Source organism: Centroberyx gerrardi, chromosome 4 (assembly GCF_048128805.1).
Source record: "Centroberyx gerrardi isolate f3 chromosome 4, fCenGer3.hap1.cur.20231027, whole genome shotgun sequence".
NCBI classification, from domain to species: Eukaryota; Metazoa; Chordata; class Actinopteri; order Beryciformes; family Berycidae; genus Centroberyx; species Centroberyx gerrardi.
Window position 1 is genome coordinate 25,680,955 of NC_136000.1, and position 24,311 is coordinate 25,705,265.

Genomic DNA, 24,311 nt, shown 5'->3' on the forward strand with positions numbered 1-24,311 from the left:
GTTTGGAATTAGGCCTAAAAAAGGATTAGGACGTACAGATTGATTTGGACAATTTGGGTGTCACTGGTCACTGGTTTGGCATTGGTCCAACAGGAGCTAATAGGGTGTAATTTGGGTTATGTCCAGGAGTAGCTGGCTCACTTTATACACCCTATATGAAAGAAATAAAAGACTATAGACTATTTTTTAATGTTCAAAGATCCCAGTCTTCTCTCTATGACTAGATATTACACTTTCATTAGAACCGATATCAAAACAAACTCTCCAGTCAGTCTCTAGACACCAGTCTCTCCAAAAGGCAACAAAAACACTCACAATGGTCCTGTAATAGACTTGCCATTACTCACGATTAATACCTAAGCCCTGGCTAGTCCTGCTTGGCCCTGTTGTGGAATCCAGGCTATTCAGTGACAGCGGCTGTGAGGGCTCATATAGAGAAAAATAACAAACCTAAACCCCTTTTCCATCTTCCACACCTCTCCTCCTCTCCCCTCCTGCAAAACTTCTTATCCCTACATCCACACACACACACACACACACACACACACACACACACGTCTGGTGCCACAGTGTCAGATATTCCAGGTTAGGGAGAACGCTGGGGAAATTACACTTCTACCTAGGCCCCTAGCACTGTGTGTTTGTGTGCATGTGTGCGTGTGTGTGTGTGTGTGTGTGTGTGTGTGTATGTGTGTGTGTGTGTGTGTGCGTCTGTCTGTCTGTATAGGAGTCGAGAGAATCTCAGGGGTAAACCTGTTACCGCAGGGGAAGTGGACAGGGAATGAAGAGAGAGAGGCATGGGGGGACGGAGGAGGGGAGGGGGAGCGGGGCAAGGAGAGAAGAGGACAGAATGATGGAGTGCAGGAGAGGGCAGCAGGGATTAAAGGAGGAGAGGACAGAGGAATTCAAGCCAACTAGACTAGGCCATTCAACCAGCCCCACGGCTTCTCGGTGTGTGAGTGGGGAATTCACGTCATTGTGTCCACAGTATTCTTCACTCAGACGCATTACCATTCTAGGCTGTATGTGGTCTAATCAATGGAAATGGCAGGGAAATGTAATATTTATGTGTCTCTTCTTTGAGTCCCCATACAGGAACCTCCCCAACAGATTTTTCTTGAAGACAAGAAGAAGTCTTAGAGGCATGACAGCTGCTGGAACATGGGAGTTTGGGTACATAAAGACTGTTCAAACATACAATACAATTATAAAATGGATAGTTCTGGTCCTCACTTCTAATTGGCTGAGTCACACCCAAAGCAATTGTAAAATATTCCATAAACACACACTTTTTACTACATTTTTGAGTACATTTAAATATTGATGTGCAAACCGATGTGTTTCTTAGCAGCCAAGTTGATTAGCTGCTTTTCAAAAAACATATTGCTAGGCAGAAAAAATAATTATTTATATTTCTATATTTAATCATTACTGATAAAAATATATACACCATTATAATGGTATATTACTGATTTACAGTGATTTAAGAGCAGCTAAGAGGGTTTTATGTACAACATAAGGGTAGCTTCTAAAATTACTGTAATCCACAGCCTCCAGTGGTCAATAGCCCACATCAATGACTGATGCAAGTTTTATTTCATGCTTCCTGCGGCACTAAAAGCATGGACTGAAAGTAGAATGGTAGGAGGCGTTTCCTGACCCTTTTCACAAAGCGCAATTGCTTTTGGCTCTGTGGTAAGTCCAGCAGAAAGTGGTGCTGGGAATCAAACCTACGACTCTGAGCAAGCGTAGCGGGGGCTATGAAAGCACACTCACAAACACACACCTACACACAATTGACGAGCACTTTACAAACACACACACACACAATTACTGCCAATCACACTGTACTCTCGCTCTCGCTTTCTTTCTTTTTCTTTCTCTCTCTCTCTCTCTCTCTCTCTCTCACACACACACACACACACACACATAAACACACAATTACTGCCAATCACACTACACTCACTCACTCTCTCTCTCTCACACACACCCACCCACCCCAGGCACCAGCACTCCGACCTCAGCCTCTCCTTCACCTGTACAGGCCAGTAATTACACTGTGACACCAGACAGCCTATAAACAGCCCTGCAATTACTACCGCAGAGAGAGAGAGAGAGAGAGAGGAGAGAGAGAGAGAGAGAGTGAGAGAGAGCAATTGGAAGTTAGGGAGAAAGAGAGATAGGAAGGGGTTGTGAAAAGAAAAAGCTCTAAGGAGGCACGGACACGTTCTATACTGTCCAGTTCTAGTTATTTCGATGTCTATTTTAATTTATATTACAATGAGGAGAGTCCTTTATCAGGCCAGGCTGGTGAAGCGTCCATTTCTGCCTTTCTGGTGACTCATACCAGTGGAGGAGGAAGGAAGAGGGAGGTTTTCATTAATGCAGTGTGTACTCATTTTCAAAGGATTACTAAAAACAAGTGCAAAACAGAAGGGTGTAGGGCTCGTTGTTGGGCTGACAAATCAGACATGAGTGCATGGTCAGGAGCTAACCTCAGCACCCATGTTTCCTCTCTGCAGCACCAGTACATTGAGGTTCTACCTATAATACAAACCGACACACAGTGATACTCTCCACTGTCCACTGTCTGTTTAGTCATGGCTGAATTAGACTGCCCAGTGATAGGAATGGTGGGAGAGAGAGAAAGAGAGAGAGAGTGTGAGACAGAGAAGGAGAGAGAGAGAAACTAGATGACATGCGACACAGCCAGGATTCAAACTCACAACACTGCGAGCACACAGGAGCGGGGCAGTTGCATCTAGGACACGCCCGGCTCCTCAACTATAAAGAAAAAACATCTGGATAGCATCCAAAAGCACCATGCATCAACACACACACACACATGCACACGCGCTCCGCACACTCTAATGAAGCCCCGGTAGTGACGAGGAGCAGCAGGGAGCGGCGCGGATCGCCGAAGACAAGTGTGTATGAGCTGCGTCGCGGAGTGTGTGTGTGTGTGTGTGTGTGTGTGCGTCTCCGGCGGGATAATTACGGCGCTCCTCGGCAGCTGAGCGTGCCAGATGTACTGGGAGAAGGAGAAGGAGGAGGTGGAGGAGGAGGAGGAGGCGCGGCGCAGAGCAGAGAGGGAGCCCGGCACCAGGAGCAATGCAGCAGGGAGCATACACAGTGTTATGTGAATACGTTAGTGTGAGTGTGTTGTGTGTCCATGCATTGATGTGTGTCCATGTCTGTGTGTGTGTGTGCGTAGCTGTGAATGTTTATGTGTGTCTGTGGCTGCGTAAGTGTGAATGCCTGTGTATGCATATCTGCACATGTGTAACCATGTGTGTGTACACATATATGCACATATTTATGTACTGTGTGTGTGCATGCAGTGTGTACGTGTGTGTGTGTGTGTGTGTGTGTGTGTGTGCGTATTTGGCATGGCCGATTCCGCTTCCTGCCATCCACCATTAGCAGGTTGGCTCTGTCACAAATGCCTGTCTCTCATCCAGGAGAGAGAGAGAGAGAGAGAGAGAGAGAGAGAGAGAGAGAGAGAGAGGGAGAGAGAGAAATGGAAAGGAGCAGAGAACAAGGGATGAGGAATAGGAGAGGGGGAGAGCAGGTAGAGGAGGAGAGAGGGAGGAGCTATGGAAGGAGAAAGGAAGAAGGCGGGAGGGAGAGAGAGGATACAGGAATGGAGGAAAGAAGTGGAGAAAGTTGTGGAATTGAGTTCTTGGATGACATGAATTCTCCCTCAACCAATCACCAGACTACATGACAAGACAACATTAACATAATAATAATTAATAATAATAATGAGGGATGCACCAATCAATCAGCCACCGATCATAATCGGCCAATAGACATTCTAAATAGGTCAGAGGTGATTCACCGTTTCAACTGCCATCTTTTCAACTGCGATCATGAAAGCTGTCTAATATATTTATTTATATTACATAAGGCATAGCAAGAAAACTAGCGGCAAGAGGTGAGTGTCTCACTTTTACATGATGTCATTGTTATTAGAACCAGGTAAAATGCATAATGTCACACCTTTGCAGAATCAGTAATAGGATTCAGCCCCTAAAAAGCTAATCAGTGCATCCCTAACAATAATTATTTATTTTTATTTATTTATTTGAATATCGCTTTTTAAAAACAAGTTTACAAGTTTACAAGTGCTTTCACACATGCACAGTTGCCTGCGACATATCATCATGGTTGTATCTGCCCTACATAAACCATACATATATACATATACACATGAAAGACAAAAGCACTGGAGGGAGAGGGGAAGAAAGAAGAGAGAAAAAGAGCAGTGAGAGAGCGAGACAAAAACAACCAAACTGTGAAGGAAACACAAGAGAGAGGAATGAAATAAAAATGAGGAGAGACGAGAAAGAAAGAGAGAAAGAAAGAAAGAAAGAAAGCAAGCAAGCGAGGGCAAGAAACAACAGCATAGGAGGGAGAAGAAGGAGGAGAGAGAAAGGAAGAGGGTTCTCTCCTCCGTGGCTGGCTTTGTCACCTCGCTCGCCCAAGGGGGGGTAGAGCAAAGCACCCTGGGAAATTACTGAAACCAGAACGCATTGATTTATCCAAGACGATGTGTGTGCATGCCTCTCTGTGTGTGTGTGTGTGTGTGTGTGTGTTTGGTGCGTGTGTTTGTCAGAAGGCCTTTGTACTGCAATAAAGAGAGCAGCCTGGTCGACATCTGTTTAGAGACGAGAGATAAGAGCGACAGTGTATACCGTTGTTTCACCCTTTCTCTCTTCCTCTCCCGCTCTCCTGCCTTCTCCTGTCTTCTGCTGTGTAATTAAGAGCCAAAGAGAACCCTTCAACCTCTCTCAGCATGGCTCCCCATCCCGCCTCACGCTGTGCTGTTGCCTGTCTCTCTACCATCTTCCCTTTCTCTCTGGGAACGGCATTCTGGGGCCTGACTGATGCTCGGTGTTTTGGAGTCCACTGCTGAATTAACTGCCAATGGTGGAGTATTTCTGTGGCACTGTACTGTTACTCAAGACAAATCCTCATTTGTAGCTCTCTAATTCTGGACCAAAACAACCTGCTGGACCAAAACACACATACTGGGATGGCTGGTTGAAATAAAAAAAAAAGTGAGGAATCTATCAAGCCTCGGTGGTATTCTGTATGCTTCGAGTTTTGCTCTGCTCCTTTGATATCTGCTTTTTCCTCTCTCTCTCTCTCTCTCTCTCTCTCTCTCTCTCTCTCTCTCTCTCTCTCTGTATGTCTCTTTCCCCAGCAGCTCTATCATTTAACTCACATTTGTAAAACCTTGTCAAGACAGAAACCACTTGATTGCTAATGAACCACCGCTGGCAACAGGCCCAAATATACAGTATGTATGCCAAACGCATGATAGATACATCCAGAGAAATAGACTCCAGTGCAGATATCTGTGATAATCATTTTCCTTGCAGAGGTCGGTGTAATGGGGAAACATTAGAAAGGCATGCGGTCGTTCTGGAGCAAATCCACGGAAGTTCTTGGTCAAAGTGAGATGATCACATCGGCATCATTCTGTGTTACAACCTATTTGAAGGTGACTATTTCAACAAGATGTAAAGCTTTATTTAATCAGCATGGGTTGACTGGGCACCCTTGCTCCTTGCTTCACATTCTCCGCCTTCTGTCCAATGAATCAAATTGGCAAACTTGTGGTTGCAACCTCACTTCACTAACCTTGAGGCTAACATCAGCTCCCATTTCCCAGCTGTGGGCCTAATCAATAGATCAATTTGCACTGTGTTGATAAAGTCCAGTAACACCAATGTGCTTATGACAAGTTCAGCCTGGTTGAATATGACAGTAATAATCAGTCAGAGAGGAATTCAAATCACAAGTGATAAGACACTGATAATAATTATTGATAACAAAAATCAATTACCAGCCCCTGATCATCTGAATCTCTGCCATCCTCTCTGAATACGTTTGCCACTGCTGAATTTCCTGTGCTGCTGCTATGAGATCATGAGTTTTGCAAACAAATGGCCCATCAGTTCACAGACGTTTGTTTGAAACCTGCATTACTACCAACTCACGTTATTTTGAAGGCCCAATTAAACAATTCCTCTACCCCGGAATCAGCAGAACATTGTTCTTTTGAAAGCCATTGTTCATATCAGCACATGAAACTGAAAGCTGGGTTTGCTGCCCAGTTTTCATTTACTTTTGCTTTGAACATCAACTCCTGCTGACAAAAATGAATCATTTTCGCTCATTTAAACTGACATCAAACAATGGACTTATTGTGATATGTCCTGCCAAATATAGCGCACTGTGCTTTGTGTTAAATGGACTAAATCCGGGATAATCTGACAGCAGAGAGGTTGAAAACAGCAGTGCTGTTCATGGCTCAGGTAAGCTTGTACGTTACACTGCAACTTTGGTGGGATAATGAGTTTTAATAAATCTCTATACTTCATACCAATTTCTCAAAGATGTAGCAAACATTGGTGGATTCAGATTTGGATATACTGAAGAGATGTTTCAGGTTGTCAGAATGTCTTGCTCTATTGTTTGTTGCTCCTGTCTGATTTTTAGTTCAGCTGCATATCGAAGGGAGAAATTATCAATTGTCTGGCTATGGTTATCTTTGCTGATCGGCGTGACGTGAAACAACGTATTCATCACTTTAATTTGAATTTTCAGATAAACCCCCAGAAGACTAACAGCTCCCTTCCTGAGTGCATTATCTCCATCATCCATATTTCCGTCTCCCTCCTGATCTCTCTATCTATACCAGTTCACCTGCTATTACAATCAATAGCCTAATAATAGTACACACGTCTAATCATGTTCATCCACCGAGTCAACTACAGTATCACATATCCATCTAACAGCTAGTCAATATGCCACTGCTCAAAATACCATGAATAACACACAAAACTCCCACAGTGGGTTGACGCTGGTGTGTGGGAGTGCTCTCCATTTTTGTTTTTCTGTCTGTCTGGCACCATCTCCCTCTCTCTCTGCTGGTTCAAACAAGGCTAGCAAGGTGACCCTGAATCACAGACTGTGTGTGTGTGTGTGTGTGTGTGTGCGTGTACCTGTTAGTGTGTGTTCATGTGCCTGTGTGCGTGCGCTCATCTGTGTGTGTGTGTGTATAGTCCCAGTAATTAACACCAGCCACTAATGAAGTCCAGCTGCTCGGCGAGAGGACTGAGCGCGAGCCAAAATCTGCCAGAAATCGCTCTCATCCTCTCTGTGTCTCTCTCTCTCTCCTCTGATTCTCTCTCTCCTTCCCTCTCTCGCTTTATTCCTCCTCATCCACCCATCCACAGCCCCGTTCTCTCTCTCTGTCTCTCCATTTCACCCTATTGATCTGCATTCAATCATCTCTCTCTCCCTCGCCTGCTCCCTACGTCTCCTTTGCCGCTTCTATTTCTTCTATTTCCTCTCTCCTACCGTTTGTCGTCACTTTGTTTCTCACTCTGCAAAACTTATTATATCGAGTTTCTTACTCTTGTTTATCTGTCTGTCCCTTCTTCCCTCCATTACACTCCACCTCTTCCCACTATCCCACTTTCACATATCTGCTTCCTTCAGTTTCCCTCTCATTGTTGCAGACAGCGCCGATATTCTTTAGATTGTTATATTTTTATAATCATATGTTTCTGCACACACAACTGTAAGTAGAATTTTATTGTTTATATTCTTGTTTATAATTTTTTTCTTCTTTCTTTGCTGTATCCTATTACTTCTTGTAATTACCCAATTTCCCATTCATCATTTAAGTTTTACCTTTTTTTGTATCTCCACACTCCATTGGTCTGTCTTCCCCTCTCTCTCCCTCTCTCTTCTCTCTGTCGTTCTCTGTCTCCTTTCCCTCCTTCTAGAAGGTCAGGCCTCCTACTATCAGTGTCCACTCTGGACTCTGCCCATCTCCCTCCCTCCCTCCCTCCCTCCCTCCCTCCATCTTTCTCTCCTACCGTCTTTCCATCTATCACTCTCCAACCTCAACTAGGAAAAACACTGATCACTCACGGCTTCATTCCGTTCCCTCCTCCCTCTCTCCGACCCTCTGCCAAATATGCCTCCGTTCCACACTGTCCAATGTCCTCTTTCTCTCTCTCTCTTCTCTCTGTCTTCCTGCCAGCCCCCACCATCCCTTGTTCCCTGTGTCCAAGCTGTCCTCCTCTCTCTCTCTCTCTCTCTCTCACTTTTCCCATCTTCCCCTCTTCCCGCTAAAATACAGGTCAACCCATCCTGCAGCGCTGCATCATGAGCGATGCTTTTAAGGGGTATGCAGCTGCCTCTCCCTCCCACACACATATATGCACACACAAACGCACACACACATAACCAAACACACGCAAACACGCCAAAAACAAAGACACGCAATAAACACATGCTCAGCATTCTCTTTGTTCACACACACTCCAGCACTCTCTCCATCTCTCTCTCTCACACACACACATACATACACAAACACGCCATTGAGGCTCTCACCTGTGGCAGTTTATCATACACACAGTAATCAGCCCCGACGTACGCTATTTAAGAGCACAGCATTTCAGCTGACTGCATCACTATACACATCAAACTCTCTCTCTCTCTCTCACAAACACACACACACACTCTCTCACTCGCCACCAGCTGCGACAGATGCGCCTGTCACAGGAGAAAATGAATTCAGAATAGTTAGTGAATTAAGCAGGGAGCTAATTGTTGCTTGGCCCCTGTTTATGGAGCGCACAAAGGCAAAGCGCCTTGTTTGTCTTATGACAATTAGCCAACAGAGATAGAGAGAGAGGAGGGGTGTGTGTATGTGTGTGTGTGCGTAATAGTCCCGTCCTCTTTAGCAGCTGGTGCAGCCACACCTGGACGGGTTGAGAGAGACGGAGAGAGAGAGAGAAGAGGAGGAGGAGGGGAAGAAGGAAGCAAGAGGGGGGAGGGGCAGGTATGTGCCCCTCTGTCTTTGTGCAGCCTCGTTAAGAAACATACACACACACGCATATACACACCCCTACGTACACATATAGGGCTAACAGAGACATCATTGGCACATTGGCACAACAACTTTTATATATATGTTAAGTTGGCTGATTGCAACTTTTGTGCACTTGCATGCCCGCACACTCTCACAGGCACACATGCAACCAAACACACACACACATTTGCTCACATGCACACATTCTCTCTCTCTCCCTCTCTCTCACACACACACATACACACACATTTAGTTTGCATTCCCACACCTATCCTGGTCTCTCCCAGTCTATTTGTCGGTGTGTCCTATTAGGTTTCCAAACAGCTTGTAATGACTGGTAATAAACAGCAGAGGAAAAAGAAGGCAAATCAAGCGAGAAGACGACAAAATGAGCTCTCCAGGGGACCGCCACACTCCCAGCCTTCAAAACACACACACACACACACACACACACAAACCTATACACACACAAATAAATACAGAATTATGTATTTTCATGCAAAAAGAGGATAAACGAGAAAGGTTATGGGGACAGGTATAGACAAGACATGTTTTGTAGTAAAGGGCAGAGGAAAAGTGAGAGAAATAGAGGAAAGAGAGTGACAGAGAGACTTGGAGGGGAAAAAAAGTAGAGGAATGAACAACGCGGTGCGAGTGAATGGATTCTGTTGTCAATTTTTACAGCAGTTTGCTTTGTATCAGCACGCTACACTGGCTATATCCATAACCCCATTCTACATGGATTACTGTGAGCATCATATGTATGTGGATGCACACACTCCTTTTTGTGTGTGTATTCAATTCAATGACCTGTGCTAGTTTTTCCACACTGATTTAAACATGCTATACATAGAACTTTTGTTTGGATGGCACATTCTAATCCTAGCAATAAAACAGTCACTAAACACACTTGGGGGTGGCAGTAAACTAGAGGCGAGAGAAGAGAAGGTTGCTGGTATGAATCCCTGGACCGGTTGGGAAAATGTGGGTGGGAAAAGTGAATGAGTAACGCTCTCTCCTCACTCAGCAAATAGTGACGAGGTGCCGTTGAGCAAGACAAGGAACCCCCAACTGCACCAGTGGAGCTGCTGCTGCTGGGAAATGTGTGTGAATGTGAAGCAGAGTATCCCTCTGCAATCTTCAGTCAACTTTCCCTGGATAAATAAAAGTAAAAATAAATTCCCAAATGGTGTGTCTCTTCTTTACTATGTCTATGGACTGTGTGATGGTTGTTATCACAATTCATTTGACAATAATTTATGTAGAGAAGATACTACACAGGTAAAACACAATTTAATAGTTACTTTTTCATTGACCTAGACTGTCTAAAATGACAATCTTTACTTTTTAGAAAAAAACAAAACTGTTCAATTCACATGTTGGAGCATTGTCTATGATTCATAATTCACTTCATCACTTCAGCTCGTCTTTCATACCATTAAAGTAAAGCTATAAAGCACCTTTAATTTCAGCCACACTTAAAAGGCTTTATCTTCCCCTTCTCTCATTTACCTATATCCTCCCCCATCCACTCTTTCATCCCCCCTAACTCCCCCCCTCATTCCTCCCTCTCTCCTTCATCTAGCCCTCTGTGGTCCTCTCTCTCTCTCTCTCTCCACTCCCATGTCCCTTCATCATCGCTCCCTCCCTCCCTCTGGTGTCACGGCTCGCTGGCTCCAGGTGGCGAGGGAGGGAGGGAGGAAGGGATGTAGGGAAGGATGGATGGAGGGAGGGATGGAAGACAGGGGGGGGGGATGTGCCGTCATCTGTTCCTATGTTCATACCATCACAGTGCAGACCAACATCCTGCTCAGTTCTCCGCTCGGTCAAACTGTTCACATTTGTTCATTTTTTTTTTATCCTTCCTTCCCGTCTTCCTCTCGTCCTTCCTTCCTATTCTATTCTCTTCTCTGTTGTAGTTGAGAAGCGCTGCAGCAAACCAAGATGTTCATCACAACAGGTTGTTTTTGTCCGGGGTTGTTCGATTTTCAACTTTTGTCGGAGAAGCAATCTTTGTTGGTCGGTTCCCTCCTTCTCCACTTTCCTCCACTTCTTTCCTTTCTCATTTGCTTGTATGTTTGGTCGTACCTTCCTTCTCTCCTTCCTTCACCGTCTTATTTCCCCCTTCCTTTTTTCCTTATTTCCTCTCCTTCTGAAGGGTTTGCTTCCTTCCCTCCCTCCCTCCTTCCTTCCTTCCATTAACAGATAAAGGAAGTACCGGTGTGTAGTTCTGCTAATGAGTGGTGATTTTCACTCAGTGCATTAATATTTAGATTAACTCATGGGGCCCATGGTCTGCATTTATTGGGGATTTTCCAACAGCTTCAACTGTGACTCAGCTAATCACAGCTATGCGTTTTATAATTTGTTTTATCAGTATGGAAACCATTTTCCTCCTTGCTGAGCATCGGTGCAGACACAGACACACATGGGGAACACAGAAGGCAAAGATTACACTCAGTCAGTAGCTTATTGGTTCAGGTGCAGCAGGGCAGAAGAGAACAGCAACATTGCTAACACTAGCCGGTGGCTAAGACACACACACACACACACACACGCACACACACAGGATCCAACCCTCATCCACATTATCCACCTCCATTGACTCTAAAAGCTTCTTATTCGCCTCATTAAGTCTTCAGTGACACAAAGTAACCACACCAGACCCTGCTTACTAGCACACACACACAAACACATACAGAGAGAGAGGGAGGGAGAGAGAGGGAGGGAGGGATGGAGGGAGGGGGGGGTGCACTCTGATGCACAGAAAGATGTGTGCACAGACACACACCGGTTCAGTCACAGCCCTAGGGACGGCTGCTTAGACAGCAGACAGACATTACTAGTCAAGCGCATCAAAGATTTGACTGGAGGCTAATAGACAGGCTGAACGCAGGTTGACTGCTCTGGACTGGCAGATAAATGTGACCCTAAGGTACACAATGAAAGCTAGCTGAGGTCATTTAATGCCTTATTTTCAACCCGGGGGTTCATAAACCTTTTCAGTCCTGCACCCAAATTCACCATCAAATTGAAATGTGAGGTGAAAATGCTGTCTATTGGTTAATGATAGAGTATTTATTCTCAGTCGTTTCATTCAAGAACCTTTAAGAAAAAAAGCTTTCCCATGTCTGAACTTTGAGGAAAAACGCACCTCGTGAATTTAAAGTGAACTGATGTCTCCACTTGCTAGTTCCATAGTTTAAAAAAAAAAAAAGCTGCCATTAACCATTGATAATCAAATCTGTGAAGAATGTGGACAGGGAAGGCTACCTCACACTATCAGAGTTCAATGATGTAAATAGGTAAGTAAAGCTCATGCTGAGGACACATCATTAGCCACCGCTCTCCACAGGGAGCACTTAGATCCAGGTGAGTGGCCACTCCATACCTCCAAGGCATCTGTGTGAGTGTGTGTGTGCGCGTGTGTGTGTGTGCGTTTGTGTATGTGTGTGTAAAGGGGGAAAGAGGATGAAGCATGCAGCTAGCAGCAGGGATTGGGGTGAATGAGGAGTCGAGGTGAGGTGAGGGGTATAGTGGGAAGGTTGGGCTAAAAATGTGTCTTTCTAAGTCCTAGCGCTCTCTAAAGTAATCATTTTAAAGAGATTTAGAGAGATTTTTTGTTTTGAATACAGTTTATGTCTGCTGACCTGCTGAGAGAAAATACCAAAAAGAATTTCTGGCTTGTGTTGGGTACTAAATTTCTTTTCTGTTCCTTTTTTTTTTCCAAGTTTGGAGTGGATCATGCAATGTGGCTTCTACACATAGTTGTTTAGGTTTTGTCATTTGCCATGTTCGTTGATTAAACGTCAAAACTAAAACAATCTCTTGTGTGATCTATCCATCTATGTATTCAAAAATAGGAGAATGTTCATAAATGAAATGCTGATGGGCAGGCAGTGAGACAGCACAGCGCCGCCCGCTCATAGTGCGAGCTACGGAGACAGAAGGGGGACAAACCTTGCCGACGGGCGGGCTCTTCTACGGGCCATCCAATTGGCAGGTGGGGGTGGAGGGGAGCGGAGGAGAGAAGGCAGGGTTAGTAATAGTGTGAACGAGGTGTGTGTTGAGAGGGGCGAGGCTAAGGTTGACTCCTTAATGATACTGCTGCGGTTCAAAGCAACAAGGATGGACGGGAAGGAAGGGGAAGGAGGAAGTGGATTAGGGGGAAGGAGGTAGGAAATATGGAGGGAGGGGAGGAGAGGGGCAGAGCAATGGGAGAGGGCAGAAAAGTTTGCTGAAGGTCTAAGCATGCACATGAGATATGAGGGAGAGGCAAAGTAGCTAAGGAAGGAGGTTGGAGAAAAGTAGAGAAAGGGAGAGACAGAGAGAGAGAGAGAGAGAGAGAGAGATGGAGAGAGAGAGACAAAGAGCAGGTGAGAGAGAGAGGGAGTCAGCAGTGTGTAGTGTTAGTGGCAGATGAAAGCGAGGTTAAATTCAGTATGCTAATTGGAGCTTGGTCCCTGATTAGGACCGATGGAGAGGGGCGATAACATGCTGTGTGTGTGTGTGTGTGTGTGTGTGTGTGTGTGTGCGTGTGTGTATGGGTGTGTGTGTGTGTGTGTGTGTTTGAGAAGAGAGGTCTCATGCTGTGAAATCTAGACTGAGGTGATTAGTAAGGCATTAGTGGCTGCATGCAACACCCTCAGAACATGCTGTCATGGACTGTATTTATGTGTGTGTGTGTCTTTGTGTGTGTGTTGAAATGAGTTTGCTCCTCAGCCTGGTCCAAGAGTGCATCTGCCCATACAAACGCTAAACACCACCGGCAATCATTCACACACACACACACACACACACACAGATACGGCGTACTGCACATGTAAAAAAAAGTCCAACTCCAATTATCTTTAGCAGTCATATTCTCTATACAATGGCGGTCAGGTACATTAAAAATATGCATTAACTTGCATGCAACAAATGCTGATTGATTGTGTTTTAGTGTGGCCGGTTGCTTATTATGACTCTATTTACACTATCTCCTCTTCCTTCTCTCTCTCCCTGTGCACTCTCTTCCCCTCTCCTCTCACGTATGCATATGTGTGTTTTGTGTGTGTGGATGCGTGTGTCTCTCCTAGGACGGCGCCACAGCGGATTTTGGCAGGCTTTATTGTTTTCTGCTGTGCAGCTGCAAACCATGAAGAAGTTCCCCCCCTGTAGGTGTGATGGTGTGGGGTAAAGACACGTGTCTGCGTGCGACTGTGTGTGTGTGTGTGTGTGTGTGTGTGTGTGTGCGCAATCAAAAAATCAGCATCCACCCATAAATTCACAGCAGAGCATCCCTGATATAGATGTTTACTGTAGATTTGGTTAAACGCAGCGATGTAATGGTAAATAAAAGGTGGCTAAACTATGACCTCAAATCTCTATACTACTTTCTATCCATAGCCAAGCTTTGTGCAGCTTCCAAACAAAGGTTGATTTTTTGTTTTCTGTGTCAAGGTATGCATGGTTAAAAAAAAAAATGCAAATCTCCCTCCTTGGCTCTAATTCTATTTCTTTTCACTTCTCTCTTTCATGATCACTCTGCGGTGACACACATGTTTTGGTGATGGAGATTGTTCAGCTGTTGCACTCATTGTAAGTCACTCTGGATGAGGACATTATCTAAATGCCTAAAATGTGAATGTGGCTGTACAGGAGATGTATACTTTATCCAAAAAAAAAAAAAAAAACCACTAAGCGTTTATTGGTGTTGCAGATGCACAGACATGAGTGTGCTGCTGGTTTGCTGTCAAAATGAACTGATCTGACTGGGCAGCTCTACATGCAGAGATAAAAACCCCAAACGCTTACTGTCATCCCTCTGTTTCAGCGCCGTCCTCCACCACCCTCTGCTCTGCCTCCCTCCCTCCCTCTCTTCCTCTACCCCCCCCCCCACATCTCCTCCCCCCATGAAGTCTCCCCCCCCAGTGTGCCCAGCCAAAAAACAAATAAACGCTTTCTACATTCTCTTCTCATCTCTGCTCCTTCCATCCCTCCCTCTCTCCTCTCCTTCTTTCTCCCCTTCCCCCCTGCTCAGCAGTGTCGGGGGCTAGAATAACTCTGAATGCACGCAGCACTGTGATTACACACACACACACATACACAGGTGGGATATGCCTCCCACCCGCGCGCACACACACACACACACGTACAGACAAGAAGAGACCAAAAACTGCATGGACCGCATGGAGTTTTTCTTTCCCTCATACAAACAAACCTATACACACACACACGTAGAGACGCACAGAGGCCCACTACAAACAGTGTGGTGGGGTTTCTGTCAGAAATAGGAGTTCACATTCACTGATAATGGAGAAAAACCACTGAATACATACTGTATCTATGTGTGTGTCTGTGTGTTTGCGCACACACGTCTATACTTGCACAAGACGAAGAAGTTCACAAACGCACACTCAGAGAAACTGTTTTCCGCATACTGTGGTTTTCATAATGCATGCAGTCTTGCATGCAATTGGTACATATTATACCATACACAGATGTACATGTGCACTTGAGTGTAAGACTTTTCTCTCTCACACACAAACACACAAAAAATCTCAAATGGCAAGCTAGTTCCCCAGGCAAAAATGGATTACTCCATTTCTCTCTCTCTTTCTCTCCTCAGTATGTGGGAGAGATGGACTGGGGCTATGGATGTGTTTGTGTGTGTGTGTGTGTGTGTGTGTGTGTGTGTGCGTGTGTGTGTGTGTGTGTGTGTGTACGCACATGCACGTGTGTGGTAAGAGCAACAGTGTATTAACAATGTGAAGTGTGAACAGTGCAAAAGTGCCAACAGACATGCAGTGCCAATTCATTGATTAGGCATTTCCAAGTGGTTTTTACTTAATAGGAAATGGGCTTTCAATAATAACAGTTTCAGAACTATGTAAAATCAGATTTTTACAGCAAAATCTGCCAAAATGATAAACAAAACCCAGAAGGAGAGAAATTGAGTTGTTTCAAGTCATTTCCTTTTGCCTCATCAAACCTTCTTGCTTTATTTCTCTTTCTCCCTCCTATTGCACTCATCCCCCCCCCCTCCTCTCTCTCTCTCACAGTCTCTCTCTCCTCTCTCCTTGTCTCTGCCTCTAGAGCGGGGCATTGACCACATGGTGTTTTAATTAACTTGTGCGCTGTGTTAGAGCGAGTGCGAGTGCGAGTGCGAGTGCGAGTGCGAGTGCGAGTGCGAACACAGACAGGGTGTGACTATATCATCACAGTAAAGCTGAAGCCGGAGCTGAGATCCATAGGCAGTGAAGAATTTTAGGATCAGTTTTCATATTAAGTCTTAAACATGCCAGGGTGTGCGGCAACCCCGTCTGTCTCCGATTTGTCTCCTGCATTTCTAAATGTGTTTTCCTTCCAGTAACTGGCAAGCCAGCTAACAGGCTAAGTGAAGGACCCCAGGGCTGCCCCTATTGCCGCCTGTTAATTCACAACACTTATTTGTGATGGACTATTGAAAACTATATTCCACTCCGATCCCCTGAATCATATTCATATTCTGAGCTAGCCTAACCTCTATGAGCGAGTCTAGATGACTAAATGCAAGTATATTTTCTCCAGGTGGAAGTATTCCTAAGGTTTGATTTTATTGAAATGAAGGACAACAAGAACACTGGAGAACATTCACGCTATTTGGGTCAACTGATCATTCACACTGACACACACAGTGAGAGATGACTAAGTTGTCCTGAGTTTGGAAGGTAATGCTGTCGCTAAATTTTGGGGGTAAAATGGAAAAGAAATTTGAGTAGAGTGATGAATTAGTGCTTCAAGGTAGTAATGAGTAAAGTAATAATACTGCTTTTGGAATGAGTAATGAGCAATAAGCCATTACCTTTTGTGAATAACGTGCCCAATGCTGCTGGCCAGTTATAGGGCTGGGGATACTTCCAATGCCTTTGTCTAGCCGTCTCTCTTCCTCCATCTATCTGCCTGGATGGTGTCTCTCTTTCTCACTGACAGGGTAATTAGCAGGACCGTGGGGTGCACCATGTATTACCCACGGTGCTTTGCGACAATCACATTACTGGACTTGATTAGCCGGTAGGAAGCTCCCTCCCCTCCGCTCTCTCAAACAGTCAAAACTCTGGCCGTAGTGGTACCAGGCTGTGTGACTGAACAGCAGGGAACACGTGTCATTGGTCAATGACTGGATGAGGGACAGGCTGCTTGGCCAATTACAGAAGGGTCCACTCTTTCATTAGGCATTAAGGCATTTTTTTAAGGAAGCTAAACTGGGTTTGGGATTTTCTTTTGTGCACTACTCCAAATACACACTCCAGGTTACATCAGGTTCATATTTTATTATTATTATTTTTTAAAGGGTTTCAGTTGGACATTTCAGTACATGTCCTGCTCATGTCAGAGAAACGGAGGGAGAGAGAGAGAGAGAGAGAATGACAGGGGGACAGACAGGCAGAGAGAGAGTGTCTAGTGCCTAAGGGGGTTTGAGGGAACCATGTGAAAATATCGGAAGTGACACAAACACACCTATCAGCGGCATGGCTACCGGATGTGAGAACAGATGTTAAAGTGTATGTGTGTGGGTGTGTGTGTGTGGGTGTGTGTGTGTGTTGATAAGACTGGTTGATATGCAGTGTCACTTCCCCGATAATGATGACGAGGGAGGGACAACAGGAGAAGGGGAGGAGTGAGGAGGAGAGTGGGGTGAGAGGAAGGGAAGAGTTTAAGGAGGCAAGAAAGAATGGAAAGATCACACCTTCACATCATCGCCGCCGAGCTTGCTGGGGCCCAGGTGTGTGTGTGTTTGTGTGTGTGTGTGTGTGTGTGTGATGCCTGCACATCCGCACCATGGGCATGTGAAGAAACGTGTTTATGTTCATGTTCGTATGTCAGTATCACCTACACAAATGAGCCTATTTCAGGTGTGTGTGTGTGTGTGTGTGTGTGTGTGTGTGTGTGTGTGTGTGTGTGTGTTGAGGTATATTTCAGGCTTATTTCAGGTTGCAGGAACACACTAGGGGGCTGTCATCTGGTGGAATCGCTTTGGGACACCATAAAAAAAAAAAGACACACACACATACACACCGCTAATTCTTTCTCTCTTTCTCTCCCTTCCTCTCTCTTTCTATTGCTTTTCCTCTTTTCCTACATCTGCCTCGATGCAGATGTGCAGTTGTGGAGAGAAAGAAAGAAAGAAAGAAAGAGAAGGAGGATGCAGAGGAGGATATAACAGCTGAATAGGAGAGGAGAAACACAAGGAGATGGAGAGAAAAAGAGGGTGGAGGATGAGAGGAGGGAAAAGGGATGAGAGGAGAGGCAGAAGTTGGAAAGGAGAGAGTATTAAATGAAGGAAATGAAAGAAGAGAGGGGAACAGAGAGGAGGGAATCTGGAGGAAAGGGGAGGGAAAAAAGAGAGCTGGATGAAAGGAGAGAGATGAAAGACGAGGAGAGGTAGGAGATGAAAAGTATAGAAAGAGGGAGAGGGAGTTAGGCTGAGGAGAGAGTATCAGAGCAACAGATAACTGCAGTGGCTTTGTATCAAAGCAGGTAGAAAGAGCTTGTTAACAAGAGACAGTGACAAAGTGTTTCGCGTGTTTTCAGTATCGTTTCTTAACTTTCTTCTTAAGTATGGGTGTTGTTCTTTTAGTATTGTCTTTTGTAATCATCATTGTTCTTGTTAAGTTGCTTAAGCATAAAGGAACGGTAACTTACAACAGCGAGTTTTCTTCAGTTGCCATACTATACAAGAAGAAGTAGCTGCTGTTTCCTTGAGGTAAATTTTGGATATTTGGATTATTCTGCACAAGTTCTAAGTTTTAATTTAAATTGACGGTAATTTTTTTATCAGCAAGACCCCGTTCACTTCAATAGTTTGGGAGCAAGCTGAGGTGGAACTCTGATAGCTAAATTGCTGTATGTTTGGTGGAGTTCAGTGGAGTTTCTACTGACATGGGGGGTAAGAAGATAATGACAGAATTTTCATTTTGGGCTGAATTGTTCCTTTAATTTGCAAGACAAATCAAATGTCAATCAAATGAGAGAGAGAGAGAGATAGAGAGAAAGAGAGAGAGAGAGAAAGAGAGAAAAATTAATGATAATATCCTTTCCGATGTCTCAATTTTCTCATCACTAATGCTTATAACCAAAAAAAGATTATCTCTCACTCTCTCCAATATGTGCTCTCTTTGTAGAGGGAGGGGGAGAGAAGGAGGGGGGTTTATAGGAAACATAATAATAGGAACTGGGCAAGCACTTAAAAATAATCTGCCTCAATTTCATAATTAATCTGCGCTAGCTTTTCACACAATTAGCACGTTAATTAACCCAAAACTGCCACCACCATGCGGGGAGGAGGGGGTAGATGGAGAAAGAGAGGGAAGCGATATACAGAGAGAGAAAGTGAGAGAGAGGAGCAGACAGAAAGATGTTTTTTTTTTTTTTAGTCATCTATCAGACGAGGAAGGAGCAGCGGTGGGTACGGTGGGAGAAGTGACAGAATGAATGGCAGGACTCTCAGGGTGGAGGACGGGAGGAGAGATGGGAGAAATGGGAGGAGATCAGAGCGAGCGGGCGCAGACAGGAGGAGGTCAGAGGAGCAGAGGGAGATAGGAGGACAGAGAGAAAAGAGAGAAAAATAGAATGAAAGGCAGCTGTTTCAGTAATGCAGTGGGGAGCGAAGGATGCGGAGAGAGAGAGAGAAACAGTAGGCAAAAGAATGCAGAAAGTATACTTAGTGTGTGTTCCTGCTTGTGTGTGGGTGTATGTGTGTGAGAGAGATCGTCCCTGCGTTCGTGCATCAGTGATTGTGTGTGTGTGTGTGTGTGAGTGTGTGTGTGTGTGTGTGTGAGTGTGTGGGTGTGCTGCACCACGGGGGAGTAGAGTAAAAGTTACTCCAGCTGTACTTCTGTTTCAACTCTCTCCTCTAATGTCTCCAGACATTACTAGACGACTCAGAGCGATGTCAGCACTCACACACACAGACTCTCTCTCTCTCACACTTACACACACACACACACACACACGCAGCCCAGAGTACATCAGCGACTCTGGGATCGCCTGTCAGGTCTGGAGAGGGGCTGGGAGTGGGGTGGGGGGAACGTTTGTTCCCCAGAACGACTCGCAGGTCCGCCTCGTTAATCTCCATGACGACAGGGTTGCTAAGGCAGCAAATTAGTAGCGAGCGGAATAAAAAACAGTCACGGGGGAAGCTCATAAAAGAACACGGACTCAAAACTATAGAGGAAGTTTTTAGTTAAACACACACACACACACACACACACCACTCAGAATAGGTGCACACACACACAAACACCATTTTATGTGCCCATTTTCTGCCCCTAATTGCCCATGTTGGGACCAAAAATGGTGATGCTCGACATTACTACAGAGGCATTTGCTGTGTCTTGTTCATTTTACTCCCTGCAAAAAGGTGAAAATGGTCCGGACACGCCTATAGGACAGACCGCCATGATTACAGCTGCACTGACATGTTTGGTGCAGCGTCTCAGCCGTACTGAAGCCATGCGCCCAGAATATAAAGTGTATTATATAACATTTGTTTTCGACCACTCATTGTGATTGGACCAGAGGTGATCCAGGAGTGCAATATACAAACTTGTACATTATAACTCAAATGGTATCACTCCACCATGTTTACATTTCACTCCGTTTCAATCATCTGTTACATTGTAACCATTACACATTTTTCTGTTGACTACAAGGTAAGGAACTGAACACTAAAGAGAGTAAAGTAAGAAATGACTTGTCATGACTTCATCCTGGCATAGCTGTCAACTCAGTAATTTACTGATGAATAGCCAAGCGTGTCATGTTGGAGAGAGATTTTGACATGAGATGCTGTACAAGTTGCCACAGTGGGTCCAGAATCTTCTTGTTTTATAATTGAGGTTAAAAATTCTCTCTCCCTTTAATGGACTGGTAGACCATTTTTTAGTCCATTTTTCCAACCCTCAAAGGTGCAGCCAAGTGGTAAATGGCACAACAGCTGGTCCAGGCAACACACACACAACATGCGCACACACCTGCCCACACATACACACACACACACACACACATACAGCACAAAGTCAGAAAGAGCTCTTCATTTCACCTGTCTGTCTCACACCTGTGTGTGTCTGTGTGAGTGCGTTTGTGTGTATGTTTGTGTGTGTTTTGCTCTGGCCAGCTGTTGTGTCGACTGCTTTTTAAAGTGTGTGTGGGAAGAATGTGATGGCAACAGACAAAGAGAGCAAATATCCTTGTGTGATCATGTGCGCTTTTAAACCAAGAGACGACAATACATTTACAGTCATTAGAAATACACCAAAACAACATCAACATATATACAGTATATACGCACTCACACACACATACACACACACATACTTAAAAGTATAGCACAAACAGAGTGGAAGAGCTGGGTCTCACTCACCGATCATGTGATTGGCGACGTGAATCTGGATCTCTCTCTCTGTCTCAAACGTCATTTGGCATTTAATACACTGGTAGGTTTTTTTCTGTAGGATAAAGCCACACACACACACACACACACATTATTTGGCATTTAGGTATTTTTCAGTTGAATGACACATACACACATACCAAATGCTACATTAGCTGACATTACGATTGGTAGATCTTTTCATGGAGGTGACAAACACAAACACACTATTCAAGAGCATGAAACACATATATCATCATTAATAATAATATGTATTCCATTATTTAAAATGCAATGATACACTCGACTCTTCTTGTTGCAAGACATGCAAACCCCACAATGGCTGCCACTAATCAACCAACTCAAAGACTTTGTGAAAGGAAGATGAGGTCTATGGTTACACACACACACACACACACACACACACACACACTAGTAAGACCTCTGTAGAGAGAGAGAGAGAGATAAATTAATAAGGGAGTGAACAGGGAAAAGATAAAGGAAGGAAGATAGAGAGAGAAGGAGAGCAAGACAGAAAGAAGCAATGAAACAGAGACAGAAGGGACAAGAGAGAGAGAAGGAGAGAAGAGGAAAGAAGAAAGAAAGACAGAAAGAGCAAGAGAAAGAGGGGTGAGAGACAGAGAAACAAAGAGAGACAGAGAAGCAGAGGCTCTGCTTATCCATTCACAGCACACAGCGATCACTCATGCACAAACACATACAAAATACACAAAGGCCCCACTTCCACTATCTCTCTGCTGCCTTCAGCCTGCTAGACCGAGCACACACACACACACACACACACGCACACAAAATTCCTACTTTGTCTGCTTTGTGCTGTTAGACTAAGCAGAAACAAAGGTGCAGGTAAGACAGAGGGTCCCTGGGAACTGCCTCACACACACACGTACACACTCACTCACAAATACACACTCGCATGCACACAGACACGCGGCAGGTCCCGGGGAGCCTGACTGTCAATATCAAGTAGAGCGAACAGCTCCCACAATGCCTCAGCACGCCCCAGCCGCAGGACCCAGTGGGGCTCAACCGACACACGCATATACACACACACACACACACACACACACACAAGCAAGCACACACAGACACAAAAGCAGTAGCATGCACTAACACATCACATACACGCAAAGACTCATGCTGCATTGCACACGCACTGACACACACACTTCTGCAAACACACTGTTCAATGGAATTCCACATTCTCCTGCACTACTGAAAAATGACTCCATCTGTAAAATGATGGTTATGGTATGTAGAGGGTAGACTTTCTTTCAAGGGAGTCATTTTCTACAGGACTTCTCCAAAACATTATTGATCAAAGATACACACAGATAGAGTCGATCTCTGAAGTCTTCTGTCACTGTACTTGGTGCAGCTATGCCGCTAAATATATTTACGTTTGTTTCAAATACATTTTACTGGCAAAAAACTCTTTGTCTACCTCATTTTGCTTTCAGTTCAATGCATTCGATCTGATGATTTTGTTGAGGTGGACAATGGAGCAATTCATATTTAAGATGCAAACTCGATTGTGTCTGAATCCAGTTTTCCGTGTTTGCACGTACACATTTGCTTATGTATTACGAATTAAAGTTCATTCATTCACCCAACTATTTCTATCAATCCATTTATCACCCCATCCCGTCTCCGTCCATCCCGGCTCACCTTAGGTGCAGGTGACGCCTCAGCCTTCTTCCCTGCTGCGCTGGTTTCGGGGCTGATCTCAGGGTGGTCTGTCTGAACGTGGCCCTCCAGGTCCTCCAGGCTTTCAAACTTCACCCCGCACTCCGGACACCTCAGCCCAGACGCGGCCTTCTCTCCCTGGGCTTCCCCCGGTGTGACGGCCCCTCCCTGGCTGGGGCTCTGGCCGTTCGTGCCCCTGATTTGATTGATCATTTAATTTCAATTGTTAGTTGACTTTAACGAGTGATTGACTTAAAATGTAAACAGAAATATAGGTGTGTGCATGTCAGTGTGAGTCTTTCTGTGCATTTAAGGGACAAGGGTTTAGCCCTCGACTACATCGTTCATAGGAGTAGTCCAGAGGAATCGTGTTTTGTAAAGATGTTTCGATCATATTCTGTGGCACAGTCAAACTCCTATAGCTTAAAACAAGCTAATGGTGATTTAAGAATAAGCTAAGTTAATGTTGATTTAAGACTTATAAAACAAGTCATGGATAGCCTGGGATAGATTTGATTGGGTGATTTTTGGGTGGCGAGTATCAAAGAACTCAACCATGCATTTCAATGTCTTTGACTAATCTCACATAGCCAAAGAGCCTACATGTGGAAGAGGAATTATCCTTTCACCCAAGTCCACATAACACACATTGTGTGACGATTTCCTACCTGCTCATGCAGCCAGCGCAGAGGCCATAAGGCAGACCGTTGACATCCAGCTTCACCAGTTCCCCTTTGTTCTTGAACTCCTTTAGACACAAGGCGCATTTATACAGCTTGTGTTGCTGCAGCTGCCCGTTGGGGGACGAGGAGGCCGAGCCGTTCCCTCCCCCTCCTCCTCCTCCGTTCCCACCTCCTGCTACAGCTGCTCCCAGCCCGGGGCCGGTGGAGAGCTTCTGCATGTGGAAGGTGCCGTGGATCTTCAGCTCCAGGGTGGAGGTGACGGTCTGCATGCAGACGACGCAGCGGAAGCCAGTGAGGGAGTTGCGGAGGTCGGGGTGCATCTGGCAATGCTCTATAAACTCCTCCTCGCTCTGCAGGGGCATCTTACAGATTCGACAGGTTCCCGTGTCCAGGCTCTTACTGTGGGTTACCTGGGGGAGAGGGAGTATTAACAGGAGTTATCAATCACAGCGAAGGGAAGAGAAACACAGTAAGAACAGTCATTGGTCAAAGCATTGATAAAAGCATTTGAACAGTGATAAGATTAACAATAGCGTTATCATTGACAAAAGCATTAATCATCATCATGCTATTATGTCAAGAGATTGTTACAGCTGCTATGATAACCGACTGTAGTTGAATTACATTA

General features: G+C 44.9%; 1 protein-coding gene across 1 annotated transcript in view; it reads right to left on the reverse strand.

Moving 5' to 3' along the window:
- Window positions 1-24,311, reverse strand: part of znf423 (zinc finger protein 423) — a 127,656-nt gene that overhangs the window by 59,058 nt on the left and 44,287 nt on the right. Inside the window, exons 15-17 of the mRNA XM_078283208.1 lie at window positions 23,669-24,093; window positions 22,983-23,196; window positions 21,285-21,369 (exon numbers count right to left, since the gene is read on the reverse strand). Of these exons, the coding sequence (XP_078139334.1) occupies window positions 21,285-21,369; window positions 22,983-23,196; window positions 23,669-24,093 (724 nt within the window). The remainder of the gene's footprint in view (window positions 1-21,284; window positions 21,370-22,982; window positions 23,197-23,668; window positions 24,094-24,311) is intronic.